At 39.6% G+C, this 15,579-nt stretch overlaps 1 protein-coding gene and 1 long non-coding RNA gene across 2 annotated transcripts; one reads left to right on the forward strand and one right to left on the reverse strand.

The window, feature by feature from the left end:
• The first annotated feature begins 6,762 nt into the window (after window positions 1–6,762).
• On the forward strand, window positions 6,763–10,860 carry LOC109704386. The gene is made up of 2 exons (XM_020225131.1): window positions 6,763–7,885; window positions 9,870–10,860. Exons 1-2 carry the CDS (start codon window positions 7,349–7,351, stop codon window positions 10,509–10,511), a joined length of 1,179 nt encoding a protein of 392 aa, XP_020080720.1. The 5' UTR covers window positions 6,763–7,348; the 3' UTR covers window positions 10,512–10,860.
• Window positions 10,861–14,135: 3,275 nt separating this feature from the next.
• On the reverse strand, window positions 14,136–15,573 carry LOC109704385. The gene is made up of 2 exons (XR_002214341.1): window positions 15,412–15,573; window positions 14,136–14,582 (listed from the first exon to the last, which is right to left on the reverse strand). It is a non-coding gene; the product is annotated as an uncharacterized LOC109704385 (long non-coding RNA).
• Between the last annotated feature and the right edge of the window lie 6 nt (window positions 15,574–15,579).

Here is a 15,579-nt window from a genome sequence, read left to right on the forward strand (position 1 = left end):
TGATTCGAAAGTCGCAACATCGAAAACGAGCTGGAAGCACGGAAGGCTCTCTGCTCCGATAGCATAGTAGCCTCACTATATATATTATATTATATTAATAATTATAAAAAGAGAGAGAAGAGAGAGAAACAGAGAGAGAGAGAGATGAGAAGACGAGAGAGAGAGAGAGAGAGAGGGAGGGAGGTCTATCGGGACCTCCCTCTCACTGTGACCCCGATAAAATGGCCAAAAGAGCCGCGATTTTTTTTTCGGCTCCGCGCCGACCCTGCGCGCCGCCGCGCCGCGCCGGCGCCGGCGCCTCGCGCCTTACCCCACCACCGAGCCCGCCCTAGGCGGCGCCCACCCATCGCCTGTGGCGCCAGTCGCCGAGCCCACCCCTGCGCCGGTGCCTGCGTCAACACCCCGCGCCGGCGCCGCCCGCCAGCCCCCGCGCCAGCGCCCGCTCCGCTCCCACCGCCACCTGCGCCCCTCCGCCCTCGGCTCGCACCCGCGTCCGACCCTCGCGCCCGCGCCCCGCGCCGCGCCAGCACCCGCTGTGGGGGCTCCCCCCGTGCCCCGCGCCTCTGGCCTCTTGCGACACGTGTGCAGTTATTGAAATAATATATAGTTATTATAAGATAGATGGAACAAAATGCAAGTTTGGAAAAGTTTATTACTACGAAAATAATAAAATATTTATTTATATATTTCTCACAATAAGCAAAATATTATTTCACGATATCAAATGCAAAATAAAATAATAACTAGCGAAGGAGGCCCGCTTTGTAGCGGATAAAAACTATAGGGGTAATTAATAAGTAAAAATAATATCAAATATTCTCTTGTGTTCATTCACTTGCCACAATTCGAAAGGTTCCTCACGATTTGGTAGCGGGGATGGAACTGATGACATCATTTTTTGGCGACGGTGATAGTGAAAATTACGACGATTCCTTTAGCTGCGGCGGAGCCGCGGAGGGGAGAGATGGTACGCCATTAGTGAAGAGGGAGGAGGGAGGCGACGGTGTATGAAAAAAAATGAGCAGAGAGAATTGATGATTAATTAGAAATAAAAATAATCTGGTGAAGAAAAGTTTGTTGGTAGGAAAGTTAATTAATTAAAAGTTTGACGAAGAAAGAGAAGATCAAGTGCTGATGAAGGTGAAGATAATTTGCCATTAAAGTTTAATATGATAACGTTAGATATATTAATTAAAAATTTAATTGAAAATACAGGGATTAACATAATTAATAGATTAATGGATAGTATTATTTGATTAGATTCAATGAATCTTTGTAAAAGTAATTTGGATAAATTCAATGAACCCTATGTGCTGTGGTTTAGTTAACGTAATTTTTCCTAATAAACCACTGGAAATTAGATATTATTGCCTGCACCAGGTGTATCAACATTTCATACACCGCACTTGAAGCTTTAGAATTAAAAGTCCTGGATAGATTACTTGGATACCCTCCAGAAGAGGTAATATCATCCTTGTCCCTTTTAAAGTTAAAATATTTTTAATACCTTTGTAAATACCAGGTATATTCTTCAATATCTAAAAATAAGCTTAAAATTTGATGAATTAATCCTAAAATTCTAATTTTAAATTTAGCAAACTTCTTATCTAGAAAAACTTTCTTAATTTTAACAAAATTGTTAAGAAAGAGGATAACATAGAAGTGATAGATCATATATTATTAAAAATAACAAAATCATGGTAAAAATATAAAATTAAAAATAATTTCAAAATTAAAAAATATTAAAATTAATATGCAATATTAAAACATTGGCCTATAAGAAAAATTAATTTCATTAATTTAACTAGCGTTTAGTTCTCTTTTGACCGAAATATATATTTATGATAGTAAATATCTATATATCTAATAGAATTTAAAAATTTTAGACATAAATTTCTCATAGCAATCATTCTTTTCCTCCATTAAGTAGAACTAATTGTTCTGAATTTTCATATTTCAAAATATTTAATAGAAAATTTGCATAAAAAATCCACTTATTTTGGACTTTTGGCAAAATCGGGCACTTTTTTATTTTGCAGATTCGGTCCGCTTTTTCAGCAAACTGACCAAAATACCTCATTACTTTTCTCTTTCCTCTTTCTCTCTCTTCTTCGTTTCTCTCGTTCTTTTTTTTTTTTTCTCGCCGGCAGAGCGGAGGCGGAAACGGTCCGTCTCACCTCTCACCCTCATGCTCTCGCCCTCGCCCCTTGCCTCGTCCATGCACCCCCCATCCTCCTCGCTCCGACCCCGCCAAGGCCGCGCCGATTTTTTTTTGGCTTTTTTCTTTTCTTTTCTTCTTCGACTCTTCTCCATCGTCTTCGACGACGACGCCTCTCGCCTTCCCTGCCTTCTCAATCTCTCCCTCTCCCTCATTTTCTGCCGTCTCCGACGACGATTTATCTTCGCCGGCCGACACGTCAACACCGTAAGGTCACTGCGCGCTACACCTAGGAGCGGGGGTCCTTTAGCGGCGTCGTCACCGGCGCCGGAGAATGTGACAAAAAAATTATAGAAAAACAGAGAAAAAAATAAAGATAAAAATTATATAAAAAGAAGGATGAAGATGAAATTGCCATTTTTAATTACAAAAAATTATAAGTTGCACATATTTAGATGTAAACTGCTGCTTTAAGATAAAAATTATACTCTTGAACGAAATTATACTAGTTTTTTATCTTAAACTGCATCCTTCTTAAGTTGATATTTATACGTTCCTCCTCTTGTTGCCTGTTTCTCTCTTGTTGCCTGTTTCTCCTCTGTTTACCAGAAAGGGTTAACAAGAGGAGAAACAGTGCAACAAGGACAGGAGAACCAGTTAATACTCTCTTAAAACGAGTGCCAGTTTTTCCTCTTATTGCATTGTTATCTCCTCTGTTGTGACTATTCTTCTATTGCTTCCATCAAAAAATGTCCAACAAAGGAGAAACAGTGACAACAAGAGAAGAAATAGTAGATATAATCTCTTTAAAACAGTAACAGTTTCTCATCTTATGTAATTTTGTTACACAAAAAATAGCTGCCAACAAGAGGAGAAACGTAATATATATCTCTGTAAAACAAGTGAGTTTCTCCTCTTGTTGGACGTGTTGTCTCTCTTGTACAACTATTTCTCCTCTGTATACAGAAATGGTGAATAAGAGGAAACGTATAAATATCTCTAAAGGGGTTCAGTTTAAAATAAAAAATAGTTAACAAGAGGAGAAATGTTGCAACAGAGGGAAACAGTGCAACTTTTTTGTTTAAAGAGTGTAACTTTCATCTAATGGATACAATTTACACTCTGAAAGAGTGTAATAAGAGAAAAACAGTGTAAAATATCCTCAAAGAGGTGTAATTTTTCGTTTAAAGAGTATAGTTTTACTCTTAAAACTGCTTTACATCCTTAAGTAGTGCAACTCATAAATTTTGTTTCAGTTACGATCGCAATTTCTGTTCACATTTTTTTTATATATTTTTTATCTTTATTTCTTTTCTGTCTTTTTCTATAATTTTTTTTGTCACCCTCTCTAAAACCAACAGCCACGTGCCGGCGACGCCGCGCTAAGGACCCCGCTCCGAGCCTGTAGCGCCGCAATGACTCCACGGGTGTCGACGTCGGCGAAGATGCATCGTCGTCGGATGCGGCAGAGAATGAGGAGAGGGAGAGATAAGAAGGGCGGGGAAGGACGAGAGAGGCGTCGTCGTCGGAGACGGTGGAGAAGAGTCGGAGAAGAAAAGAAAAGAAAAAGCAAAAAAAAAAAAAAATCGCACGCGGCTTGGCGGGTTGGAGGCGAGGAAGGTGGGGAGTGCTGCCGTGGACGGTGCAAGGCGAGGCGAGGCGAGAGAATGAGGTGAGAGGCGAGACGGACAGTTTCCGCCTCTGCTCTGCCGCGGAGAAAAAAAACAAAAAGAACAGAGAACGAAGAGGAGAGAGAAAGAGGAAAGAGAAAAAGTAAAAAGGGTATTTTGGTCAGTTTGCTTGAAAAGCGGACCAATCTGCCAAAACGAAAAAAGGTGGCGCAGGTTTTGCAAAAGCCAAAATAAGTGAATTTTTTATGCAAATTGGCCTTTTTTTTTTTTAATAAATTGGGCTTATAAATGACAGAGAATGGCATCTATGGAATTTGATCACCAAAAATGGCATACGGTCCATTGGGGAGTACGGATTACACCGGGTTCACGCAATATTCGCGCCCCTCCGTTGCCGCCCCTCAAATATCTCCGCAACAGTAACGGGAAAAAACGCACTGCGGAAGAAAAGAAACGAACACCGAAAATGGACTCCACAGTAAACCCACCAAATCACATCTTTCCCGATCCTGGGCCCCACTTTTTAAGACCTTCTCTTTGTGTTCCGTTTCCGAGTCTCATTTCGCGTCTATGTTCTATATACCCTCTTTCTCTCTCTCCTCGTTATATCCACTCGAACGTTCTCCTCTCTCTCTCTCTCTCTCATTATCTCTCTCTACACTCGTCGTCGTCGTCGTCTTCGTGGAGTGTCGACGAGGAGATCCGAGACGAGGAGATAAATCCGAGGAGGAAGAGGAGGAGGAGGAGGAGCTTCGATCGCGATAGCGAGAGGAGATTCGCCGAGGCGCGGGAGCGGAGCCCTTTGTTTACAAGAAGCCCCCTCCCCACCTCCTCCCCCCCACTGCTCCCTCTCCCTCCGTCGCTTTCGATCGCTTCGAAGTTTCCGCTCCGATCCCTCGCTAGGGTTTGGAGCGCGTGGTTTGATGCGGGGAGGAGGAGGAGGAGAGGGGGAGAAGGGGTGGATAAGATCGGGTGTTTCTCATTTCGATTGGTCTAGTTTTAGAGTCGTCGTCGTCGATTAGGGCTCTATTTCCCCCGCTTCGTTTGGTGTGACGAAGCCGTAGTCGCTTTCGATTTCGCTTTTTTGCTGTCGTTTTGAGTAACTTCGGGGTTTTAGGGTTCATGATTCCTGTTTCCGACGCTCGAAATTCGATATTTTGGATGGTTTTCTAGGGTTTCTTGATTCCTCGGTGAGATTTGTTGCTTCACAAATCTGTTCGAAGTTTGTCCTATGCCCTTCCAATTTCACCCAATTTCTGAAATTTAGCTTGAATTACCGATCATTGCTGTGTAAGAACGTAGATAGAATTCAGAACCCTAGAACCATGTGGGAGCGAGTGTGAGCCATGTCTGAGACCCCGCCCTGACTCAACGACGACGCCGCATTACTTCCCTCGACGCCGCGCAAGGACTGGTCGATCGGCGTCGCGAAGGTCGTCTCTTCCTAGCCGTGTTCATGGCGGGGTATCTCGCTCCCTCCATCAACGCCCACTTCGGCGCTTCTACACCTCCCAAGCCGACCTCTTCTTCCCGAGCCGTGTACTCCGACTGCGACGGGAACTGCTTGTCCTGAAGCACTTCATAAAGCCGTCACATTGATGCATTCATGACTGACGACGGGAGCTCTTCTGGAGGGCTTCGATGGTGCCGAGGGATGGCGGAGTACCGTTCCAGCGGTTCCGAAGGTGGCGTTCTTGTTCATGACCAGGGGAGCGCTTCCGTTCGCGCACTGTGGGATCGGTTCTTCAAAGGGCACGAAGGGTTTTCTCCGTTTATGTGATAGTTTGCCGGATTATCGGCTTAATGTGTCGAAGGAATCAGCTTTCCATGGCCGGCAGATCCCAGCGAGGTGACGGATCTTCTACTTTTATGTCTCGTCATGTATTCTTTAGCATTGATAATGTCTCTGAAATGGCCTGCTCGGGATGGCTTTTTGGCGAAGCTTCTCTACTTGGAGGACAGCATAATGGTCTTTGGCAAATAGGGACTTTTACTGCGGGCAGAAGTTTAAAATGAGGGCTGTTCGGGAGCCAGCGAAAGGAAGCGCCGTGTATTAAGTATTCTGTCTTTATCTCCGCACCCAGAAGTTGTTTGAAAGCAAATGAATTTTAGCGAAGAAGCTGTTAGAGCTTCCTTGAACTGGCCTCTAACCCAGACAACACCTTAGAACATAGAACTTAGCAGTGATTTCTAATAACCAGAGGGTTTCAATGGAGACAAGAAATTCCATGTTTTTTCCAGTTGTTGAGCTGGTCTGAGAAAATAAACAGTTAGCTCCAGTTATCGATAGACCATATCTCTGGGCATTTTCTCAGATGCTCGAATCACATCTGTGTTTAATCGACAAAAAAGGTTTGGATAGATAGGTGATTATAGAATTCCATCAACCCTATGTTTGATGAATTTGGCAATTCTTGATCATTAATAAAAAGTACACTTCTACGCTTCTGAGACATACAACAATTGTTCCTTGCATATGTGAAAAGAGTTGTAATTTTAACTTTTAATTATGTTTTTTATAACTTTATTAGATATGTTGTCAGAACCCTGAAAGGGTTTGTCCTATTAACAAATTTCATCCTTTGTAATAGGCATCAGTTATTGCTTCTGCTAGATTTGCATAAATAAACCTTAACTAATTCTAGGCCTACATTGAATTCCGCCAGATTGGGGCATTACAAGGCTATCGGTCAGTTTGGAAACTGTGAACACAACCTTTGAAATTCGAGGTGCCCGTTGCTAAAATTGTTGTTTTCTATGCAACTTCAAACGGAGATATCAATTACTATGGTGTTTTTTTTTTTCTTGCAGATAGTAGCACTGCTACCCGCCTTCAGTTTATTTCATTTAGAAAATAAACTTAGCTGCGGAAATGTCGAATCAACTAGGATATCGAACTTGAGGTCTTCGGCGTGCCAACCAGCCAAGCCTTGCCACTTGCTCTAGGGACGGTCGAATCTCCTTCTTGAGGAGGAGGAGGAGGAGCTTCGATCGCGATAGCGAGAGGAGATTCGCCGAGGCGCGGGGAGCGGAGCCCATCTTGTGTTACAAGAAGCCCCCTCCCCACCTCCTCCCCCCCACTGCTCCCTCTCCCTCCGTCGCTTTCGATCGCTTCGAAGTTTCCGCTCCGATCCCTCGCTAGGGTTTGGAGCGCGTGGTTTGATCGGGGGGGAGGAGGAGGAGGAGAGGGGGGAGAGGGGGTGGATAAGATCGGGTGGTTTCTCATTTCGATTGGTCTAGGTTGTAGAGTCGTCGTCGTCGATTAGGGCTCTCATTTCCCCCGCTTCGTTTGGTGTGATCGAAGCCGTAGTCGTTTTCGATTTCGTTTTTGCTGTCGTTTTGAGTAACTTCGGGGTTTTAGGGTTCATGATTCCTGTTCCGACGTCGAAATTCGATATTTGGATGGTTTTCTAGGGTTTCTGATTCCTCGGTGAGATTTGTCTTCCAAAATTGTTCGAAGTTTGTCCTATGCCCTTCCAATTTCCACCCAATTTCTGAAATTTAGCTTGAATTACCGATCATTGCTGTGTAAGAACGTAGAATTCAGAACCCTAGAACCATGTGGAGCGACGTGAAGCCGATTCTGAGACCCCGCCCTGACTCCAACGACGACGCCGATTACTTCCCCTCGACGCCGCGCAAGGACTGGTCGATCGGCGTCGCGAAGGTCGTCTCCTTCCTAGCCGTGTTCATGGCGGGGCTCATCCTCGGCTCCTCCATCAACGCCCACTTCGGCCGCTTCTACACCTCCCAAGCCGACCTCTTCTTCCCGAGAGCCGTGTACTCCGACTGCGACGGGAACTGCTTGTCCCTGAAGCACTTCATCAAGCCGTCACATTTGATGCATTCCATGACTGACGAGGAGCTCTTCTGGAGGGCTTCGATGGTGCCGAGGATGGCGGAGTACCCGTTCCAGCGGGTTCCGAAGGTGGCGTTCTTGTTCATGACCAGGGGAGCGCTTCCGTTCGCGCCACTGTGGGATCGGTTCTTCAAAGGGCACGAAGGGTTGTTCTCCGTTTATGTGCATAGTTTGCCGGATTATCGGCTTAATGTGTCGAAGGAATCAGCTTTCCATGGCCGGCAGATCCCCAGCGAGGTGACGGATCTTCTACTTTTGCTCGTTCATGTATTCTTTAGCATTATAATGTCTCTGAAATGGCTGCTCGGGATGGCGTTTGGCGAAGCTTCTCTACTTGAGAAGCATAATGGTTCTTTGGCAAATAGGACTTTTGACTGCGGCAGGAAGTTAAAATAAGCTTTCGAGCCCACGAAAGGAAGCTCCTTTTATAGTTTCTGTCTTTATCTTCCGCAGAAGTTGTTGAAAGCAAATGAATTTTAGCGAAGAAGCTGTTAGAGCTTCCTTGAACTGGCCCTCTACCCAGACAACACCTTAGAAATAGAACTTAGCAGTGATTTCTAATAACCAGAGGGTTTCAATGGAGACAGGAAATTCCCTGTTTTTCCAGTTGTGAGCTGGTCTGAGAAAATAAAAGTTGTCCATTATCGTAGACCATTCTCTGGCATTTTCTCATGCTCGAATCAATCTCGTGTTTAATGACAAAAAAAGGTTTGGATAAATGATATAGAATCCTCAACCTATGTTTGATAATGGCAATTTTGATCATTATAAAAAGAGATCCTTAGCTTCTGAGACTACAATATTGTTCCTTGCATATTTGAGAGTTGTAATTTTAACCTTATTAATTATGTTTTTTATAACTTTATTAGATATGTTTGTCAGAACCCTGAAAGGGTTTTGTCCTATTAACAAATTTCATCTCTTTGTAATAAGGCATCAGTTTTGCTTCTGCTAGATTTGCATAAATAAACTCTTAACTAATTCTAGCTACAATTAATTCCAGATTGGGTCCATTTTACAAGCTATCGGTAGTTTTGGAAACTGGAAAACAACTTTGAAATTGTGCCCGTTGCTAAAATTGTTTGTTTATTATGCAACCTATCAAACGATATATCATTACTTGTTTTTTTTTTTTGAGAGATAGGTAGCACGCTACCCGCTTCGTTTATTTCATTTAGAAATAAACTTAGCTGGAAATGTGAATCAACTAGGATTCGAACTTGGGTCTCGGGTGCCAACCACCAAGCCCTTTGCCACTTGCTCTAGGGACGGTCGGTATATATCATTACTTGTTACTTGAAGATTATGACTGTTAAAGTTATGTATCACAGACACCTCTATAAGTTCCCTGTGTCCGTGTCGGACTCATGTCCGATGTGGACATTCTTTGGACGCTCGTTCATTGCCGATCCATAACACATATAATTAAAAAAATTTATACATATTTTTATTTTAATTTTTTTATGTATATATAATGTAAGATGATAAAAATATATACATATTTTTATTTTACTTTTTTTATGTATATATAATGTAAGATGATAAAAATATATACATATTTTTATTTTACTTTTTTTATGTATATATAATGTAAGATGATAAATATTTTAACTTTTGATGAATGGATATATATTTTTTGGACAATATAAATAAATTATGTACAGTGGAGAATTTTTTTCTTAAAATATATGAACTATCAATGAAAATTTTATTAACTTTAATTCGTACGAAAAATATAATAATATTTTATCAAAATTAATTTTTTATATATAATAAATAGATATTATTGTATTAATAATATTATATTTTAATAGCGGTGTCCATGCCTTGTCCATATCCTAATTTTTTTGAAAACTGCCGAGTCGCCGTATCCGAGTCATGTCGTGTTTCATATTCCGTATCAGTATCTGTGACGTCTAACTCTGAAGAAACTTATCTCGAATCCGACTATTCCACATGGATATGTCCCGAAAAGAATTGCAGAAACTACTGTTCTAGCAGCAGCTACAACACTCGAATGCATATAAACATGTCCATACCTTTGCTACACCACTCCCTCTTATTCTCGGCTTATATCTGCTTGTGTCGATCTCTAGATCACTGACTGATAACCTTTCTTGTGATCTCTCTTGTGATCTGCCTCTCTAAATGTTACCAAGTTTGCAATTATCAGTGACTTTTCCTTTAATTTTGCCATGCGACTAACAACTTTTCATTGCAGGAAGTATCTTGGGGCTCCATCACACTAGTTGATGCCGAAAAGCGCTTATTAGCCAACGCACTGCTTGACTTCTCCAACGAGCGCTTTGTCCTCCTATCGGAAAGCTGCATCCCTGTATACAACTTCCCAACGGTATACGAATACCTAATAGGCTCTGCCTACAGCTTTGTCCACTCCTTCTTTGACGACTCCAAACAATGCAAAGGCCGCTACAACCGCCGCATGGCTCCTCTCATCAAGCTCTCCGAATGGCGAAAAGGTTCCCAGTGGTTCGAACTCAACCGCGAGCTGGCCACAAGTATCATAGCCGACCGCAAATATTATCCGCTCTTTCCAAAGTATTGCAGGCCCTCTTGCTATCCTGACGAGCACTATATTCCGACGTACTTGTATATGTTTCATGGAGGGTCGAATGCAAACAGGAGTGTCACGTGGGTCGACTGGTCGAGAGGTGGGCCCCACCCCGCGATGTACGGGGCGAAGGATATTACAGTGGAATTCATCCAGGCGATTAGGAATAATGGGACGAAATGTGAGTATAATTCTCAGCCGACTTCGGTTTGCTATCTCTTTGCCAGGAAGTTCGCTCCCGCTGCGCTCGAGCCATTACTCAACATCAGTTCGACGGTGATGGAATTTTAATCTTCTTTTTTTTTTTAATTCGAATCCTTTTGATACATTTGCGTCTCTCGCCCCTCGATACATGGAGATTAATAATGGTCATTTTTTCTGGATCATGGTGGGTGGAAGTTACCTCACTTCCTTTCAATTAGTTGCTAAACATTGAAGGCAGCAGCATGGTCAGTCTGCTGCACCTACTCTCTATATATTTTGGAATATTTCATACTAGTCCTCCACAGGTTGGTGCTTTTTTTTTAACCCTTTTTTCCCTCCCCTAAGGACTTTGTTTAGATTACTAATTTTGTGAATACCACCTCATCATTCATTGGATTATTGTTATTTAGAAATGTCAGATGATAGATACCCAAAATATCAGTGTTGAATGCTTTTGCTTAAAAGTTTGGGATTGGTTATTGGTTTATTGATAGACTAATACTGAAGTCTATAGTTTTATTTTTTATTTTTTTTTTTCTCGGGGGGTAAAAATGTAAAGAACTTACATGAACTATGAGTCATTTTGATTCAACTATCCAACTTTTCACTGGCCGTTTCTAGAGCAAGTGACAAAAAATTTGGTGGTTGGTACTCGAGATCCTAAGTTTGAATTCTAGTTGATTCACATTTTCAGCTAAGTTTATTTCTAAATGAAATAAACAAAGCGGGTAGCGTGCCACCTATCTCTCTCAAAAAAAAAAAAAAAAAATCTAACTTTTCAAATTTTTGATTTTATTATCGAGTTTTCAATTTGATGGATTTGAGTTCAACCAATGACATTTTGACTTCAGAAGTTAAATGCATCATTTATTTTTATATATTTAGTTAGTATATTTTTTGCAATTCTTATAACTATAAACTCATTAAAATAAATATTTAGTTTAAATTTTGTAGTCAAAGTATCGTTGATTGATTCAAATCAAATAAATTAAAAAGGTTAGACAGTAAAATCAAAATTTTGAAAATTAGAGTAGTCAAATCAAAATAGTTTATAGTTCACGTGACTTATGTACATTTTTACTTTACTATTGTTATTTTTATTATTTTGAAATCAATCCATCTAATAGGTGTTCTGAGTCATCTGAGCTCTTGACTTTATTATGGGTTTTATTTGGAGCACTTTTTCCCACCACCAAACAGGTTTACCAAAATATGTTGAATTTGCTTTAGAAATGCCAATATTTGTTCAAACAGCTGTCCAGTGGCTGTAGTCTTGTAAAGCAACAGGTTTACTTGATCGAAGATTTCGTTTTTCTTATTGAGAATAAGAAGTATGTTGGTGGTTGGTTCTTTTCTACTGTGGATAACCTGTTCCAGAGGATGGGACAAAACTGGCACTGTAAACTTTTAATTGAACTGAAGTAACTCAAGTTGATTAATCAACTGGAATTGAGTACTCTCAAATATATTGATTTGTAAAATAACTAAATTATTATGTGTTTAGCGCGCAAGTGATCTGGGTTTAGGAATGACTTCTCAAATTAGAAACCAAATATGGCTGAAACCTCTAAGGGCGCGATTGGTTCGAATTATATAATTTTATAGAGTATTTCAATATATCCAGTTATTTTGAATTTCTAAATAAGATTACTACCGATATTGTATTAGCGCGTTTAGTTTAGTGCAATAATGTAATGTTGGATTACAGTGTTCATAGTATTACCATGTTTGATTCAGTCTATAAAATTCAATAATTTTGACATTAAAGTACAGTCCATTTCAAAATTGCCCTTAAAGTTAATTTTAGTAAAGATCTTAGGGGCTGTTTGGTTTGACGTAAAACTGCGAAAAAAAAATTTCGGTGGAAAAAAATTTTTCGTGGAAAAAATATTTTACGTGGTGTAGTGTTTGGTTTGTAGGAAAAGAAAAGTAGTTTTCGATGATGGTTGTTTGGTTGAAAAATAAGAAAAAGTAGATAAAAACCTATATAATATATTTTTTATTATATATATTATTATTGTATAATAATTAATATACTATATATATTATTATTATAATTTTTACATATAAATTAAATATATTTAAAATTATAATAAATATATTACATAATAGTATATTATATTTAGTACTATAAAATAAATAATTATATTTATAAATATAATATTATATAATAATATATTTATATAAAAAATAATATATATATATATATATATATATAAAACACATAATGAATGAGGGAGAGAGTCCACAGGTCACGTGGACTCTCCCTCACGTGGTCCACGAGGTGAAGTTCACCTCGTGGACCGCGTGCTCCAACAGCAAGCTTTTCGTGCGCCGCGATTTTTTCACAGCAAGCTTTTCGTTTTCCGCTTCTTCGAGCGGAAAACGAAAACCCTTCGTTTTCCCAAAATATGTAAAACAAGTTTTCTGGAAAAAAATTTTACAGACAACCAAACAGCAGAAAATTTTTTTTCAACCGAAAAAATTTTTTCGGAGCCATTTTCCGACGATCCAAACACACCCTTAGCGAAAAGATGTTAAGGAAGATACCGTAGTTGCCTGTCTGGTCCTGCTCCTTCAACTTTCAGCTGAAGCCATCTCAAGTAGAGTTTCTGACAAATAAAATTTTTTAAATCTGTTACTTCTGGAAAGCAAGAATAAGAATATTCCAAGGTTTGGTACAATTTCTTTAATTTTTCTAAATATGAATATTACGAAATTAGATATGCGGGCAAATGACTATTCTATTCTCGCCCTAGTTGATTAGCTTTACAATGCACCCTGACCAGAAGAAGGATGAAAACTAAAAAATAAATTTCTGTTGTGTTGTCAGATAAAAATCTTCGATGTATACCACTAAACATAAATTTCTGTTAAACAGAGTTTTTTTTTAAAAAAAAAAAAGACAAAAAATACGCAGCTACAAAGCTTCTTCCACCAGCACAAAGCGCTACATCCTACAATGAGCTCCTCTTTGCATAAGAGTTTTGTTTTGTTTTTTGTTTTTTTTGACAAAACGACCCAAACAGCATTTCAAATCTCGCCAAAATTTGCAGCTGTTAGATAGAAACTACAATCCAGCAATCAACCACCAAATTACTAAGAAGAAACAAATTCGGAAAAGGATAGTTTCCTTCCAGTTGAAGACACAATATGAAATCACACTACACAACGATTTGACAAGCAAGTGGTTATAGTTTTTACACCAGCATTGAATTCTCAGCCTAAAACAAGAACCAGATTACAAACCAGAATCTGAGAGAGGAGATAAATCTCCATACACAACTACTACTAAAAGCTGACAAAGCCAACTAGTCTCCACCAATTTATTCTAAATTATTCGATGTATTAACTTCTTACCACAACATTACTAACACGCTAGAACAATGCACGGTGCAACGGTATTGATTCATTGCCAAGATTAGGGCATGACACTTACTTGTCTACTCCCTTCCAGCTCCTTTGCTTTGGTGCGGCGAAAATCATGAGATGGCCGGCCTTTCCTCTTCAACATATTTACATACTAATTCACTAGTAGAGAACTATCAACAACTTAATATTTCTTCATGATGCATAAATGAAATATGATAATATGTAGAACAGAAGAAGTGAGCTGACACAGGAGTACTATAATTGCATTCTAGTAGCAATACACCCACTTCTGCATATGCTAAAATAATTAGAGCATCTCAGGTTATACAAAGCGCCCAGTTGAGATCACTAAATAATTTACTATAGAATACATGAGAATCTTAATGCCCAGTTGGTGAGAAAAAGAAACAAAGTGAGACAAATAAAAGATATCCACTTGTTACAAGCATTTTAGTTTGCATTTTTCAGCTTCTTGTATCTCTTTTTCACTTCAAAATTGTTCCATCAATGTGCCTTTCTATCCCCTATATTATTTCATGCATGTACATGTACTCTTGAGTATAGACAAACAAATACATATACAAATTTAGAGCTAAGCCTGATCTAGTCAAGCTAGCTTCAGGCTTGGCTTTTGAGTAGACCTCAATTTCTGATTGCTCAAAGCTTTCTTTCCACCAAACTATGAAAAGATATGTAGCTCCTTTCAGTTTTTCCCATTCCTAGCAGACTCAAATCTGCGACCCTGATCAATTTCTGTTTAATGGCATCTTATTTTTTTCCTAGCTCCTGTAGCATCATAAAGAGAAAAGACTACAGAATCCAAGAAAAGTGTCTGTATTAAAAGAACTAATGTTTAACATCAAATAACATAACTGCCAACTGCCATACTTGGCAAAGACAAAATGACAGCAGAATTAACTCAGCATTAATATGCTCAAAAGAACCGCTAGAAGCATAGCATGACATTAGGTTTCACATAAATAGATATGGGCAAGAATAACATCGACACAAAGAGCAACATAATAATGCAAGAGGAAAAGTTCCATGACATCTGAATCAAAACTTCCACAAAATAAGCACACGGGATACTTAAAACTTACATTTCCAGGGCAACAAAAAGAAGTTCTCAATTCTTGTGCAAACCAAAAGATATCACCTTAATCTACAAACTTTTTTGGTGCGCTTGCACATGCCTGTGAAGGTATGCGTGAAAGAGAGAGTGCACACAAAAAGCATAGAAAAGCAGGTGTTATATGTCATCATAGGAAATAAGCGTTCAAATGACAACAAAGCATGCCAAGCACACTAGATAGAAGAGAAAACAAGTTCTATAGACTATACTTTATGATCATTAATTAAGTTATGCTCCACTTTTTCATTACCTGGAGATAACTAAATATAAAGTACTAATCTACACCTTACTACGACTGACAAACAAACTCTCAGTCCTTGCACCATCAATCAGGATAGAATAAATACTGCAATAGATCCATTCTACATGGGGTTTAAAACAAAATCCTTTATGAGTCGCTATCCTCTTCTTTTTCTTTCCACGACAACAAGTTTATGTCAAATAAATATTTCTAGCTTAGAAATGTCTAGCTCAGATCGCTACCTGTCGGTCTTGGGATGCATCAAACTCTTGCTGGCCTTGAGGAGCATCGAACCCTGGCTTGCCTGGTGGAGCACCAAACTCATGTACGCCTTGAGGAGAACCAAACCCTGGTTGGTTTTGAGGAGCACCAAACCCTGGTTGAGCTTGAGTAGCACCAAAATCTGGTTG

Source organism: Ananas comosus, unplaced genomic scaffold (genome assembly GCF_001540865.1).
Source record: "Ananas comosus cultivar F153 unplaced genomic scaffold, ASM154086v1, whole genome shotgun sequence".
Classification (NCBI taxonomy): Eukaryota; Viridiplantae; Streptophyta; class Magnoliopsida; order Poales; family Bromeliaceae; genus Ananas; species Ananas comosus.

Bases quoted from the DNA above. Each gene is read 5' to 3' on its own strand.
- LOC109704386 (XM_020225131.1), top strand. From the start codon at position 7,349: ATGTGGAGCGACGTGAAGCCGATTCTGAGACCCCGCCCTGACTCCAAC. The intron at 7,886-9,869 runs GTGACGGATCTT...TTTTCATTGCAG, and splicing joins GCCGGCAGATCCCCAGCGAG to GAAGTATCTTGGGGCTCCAT.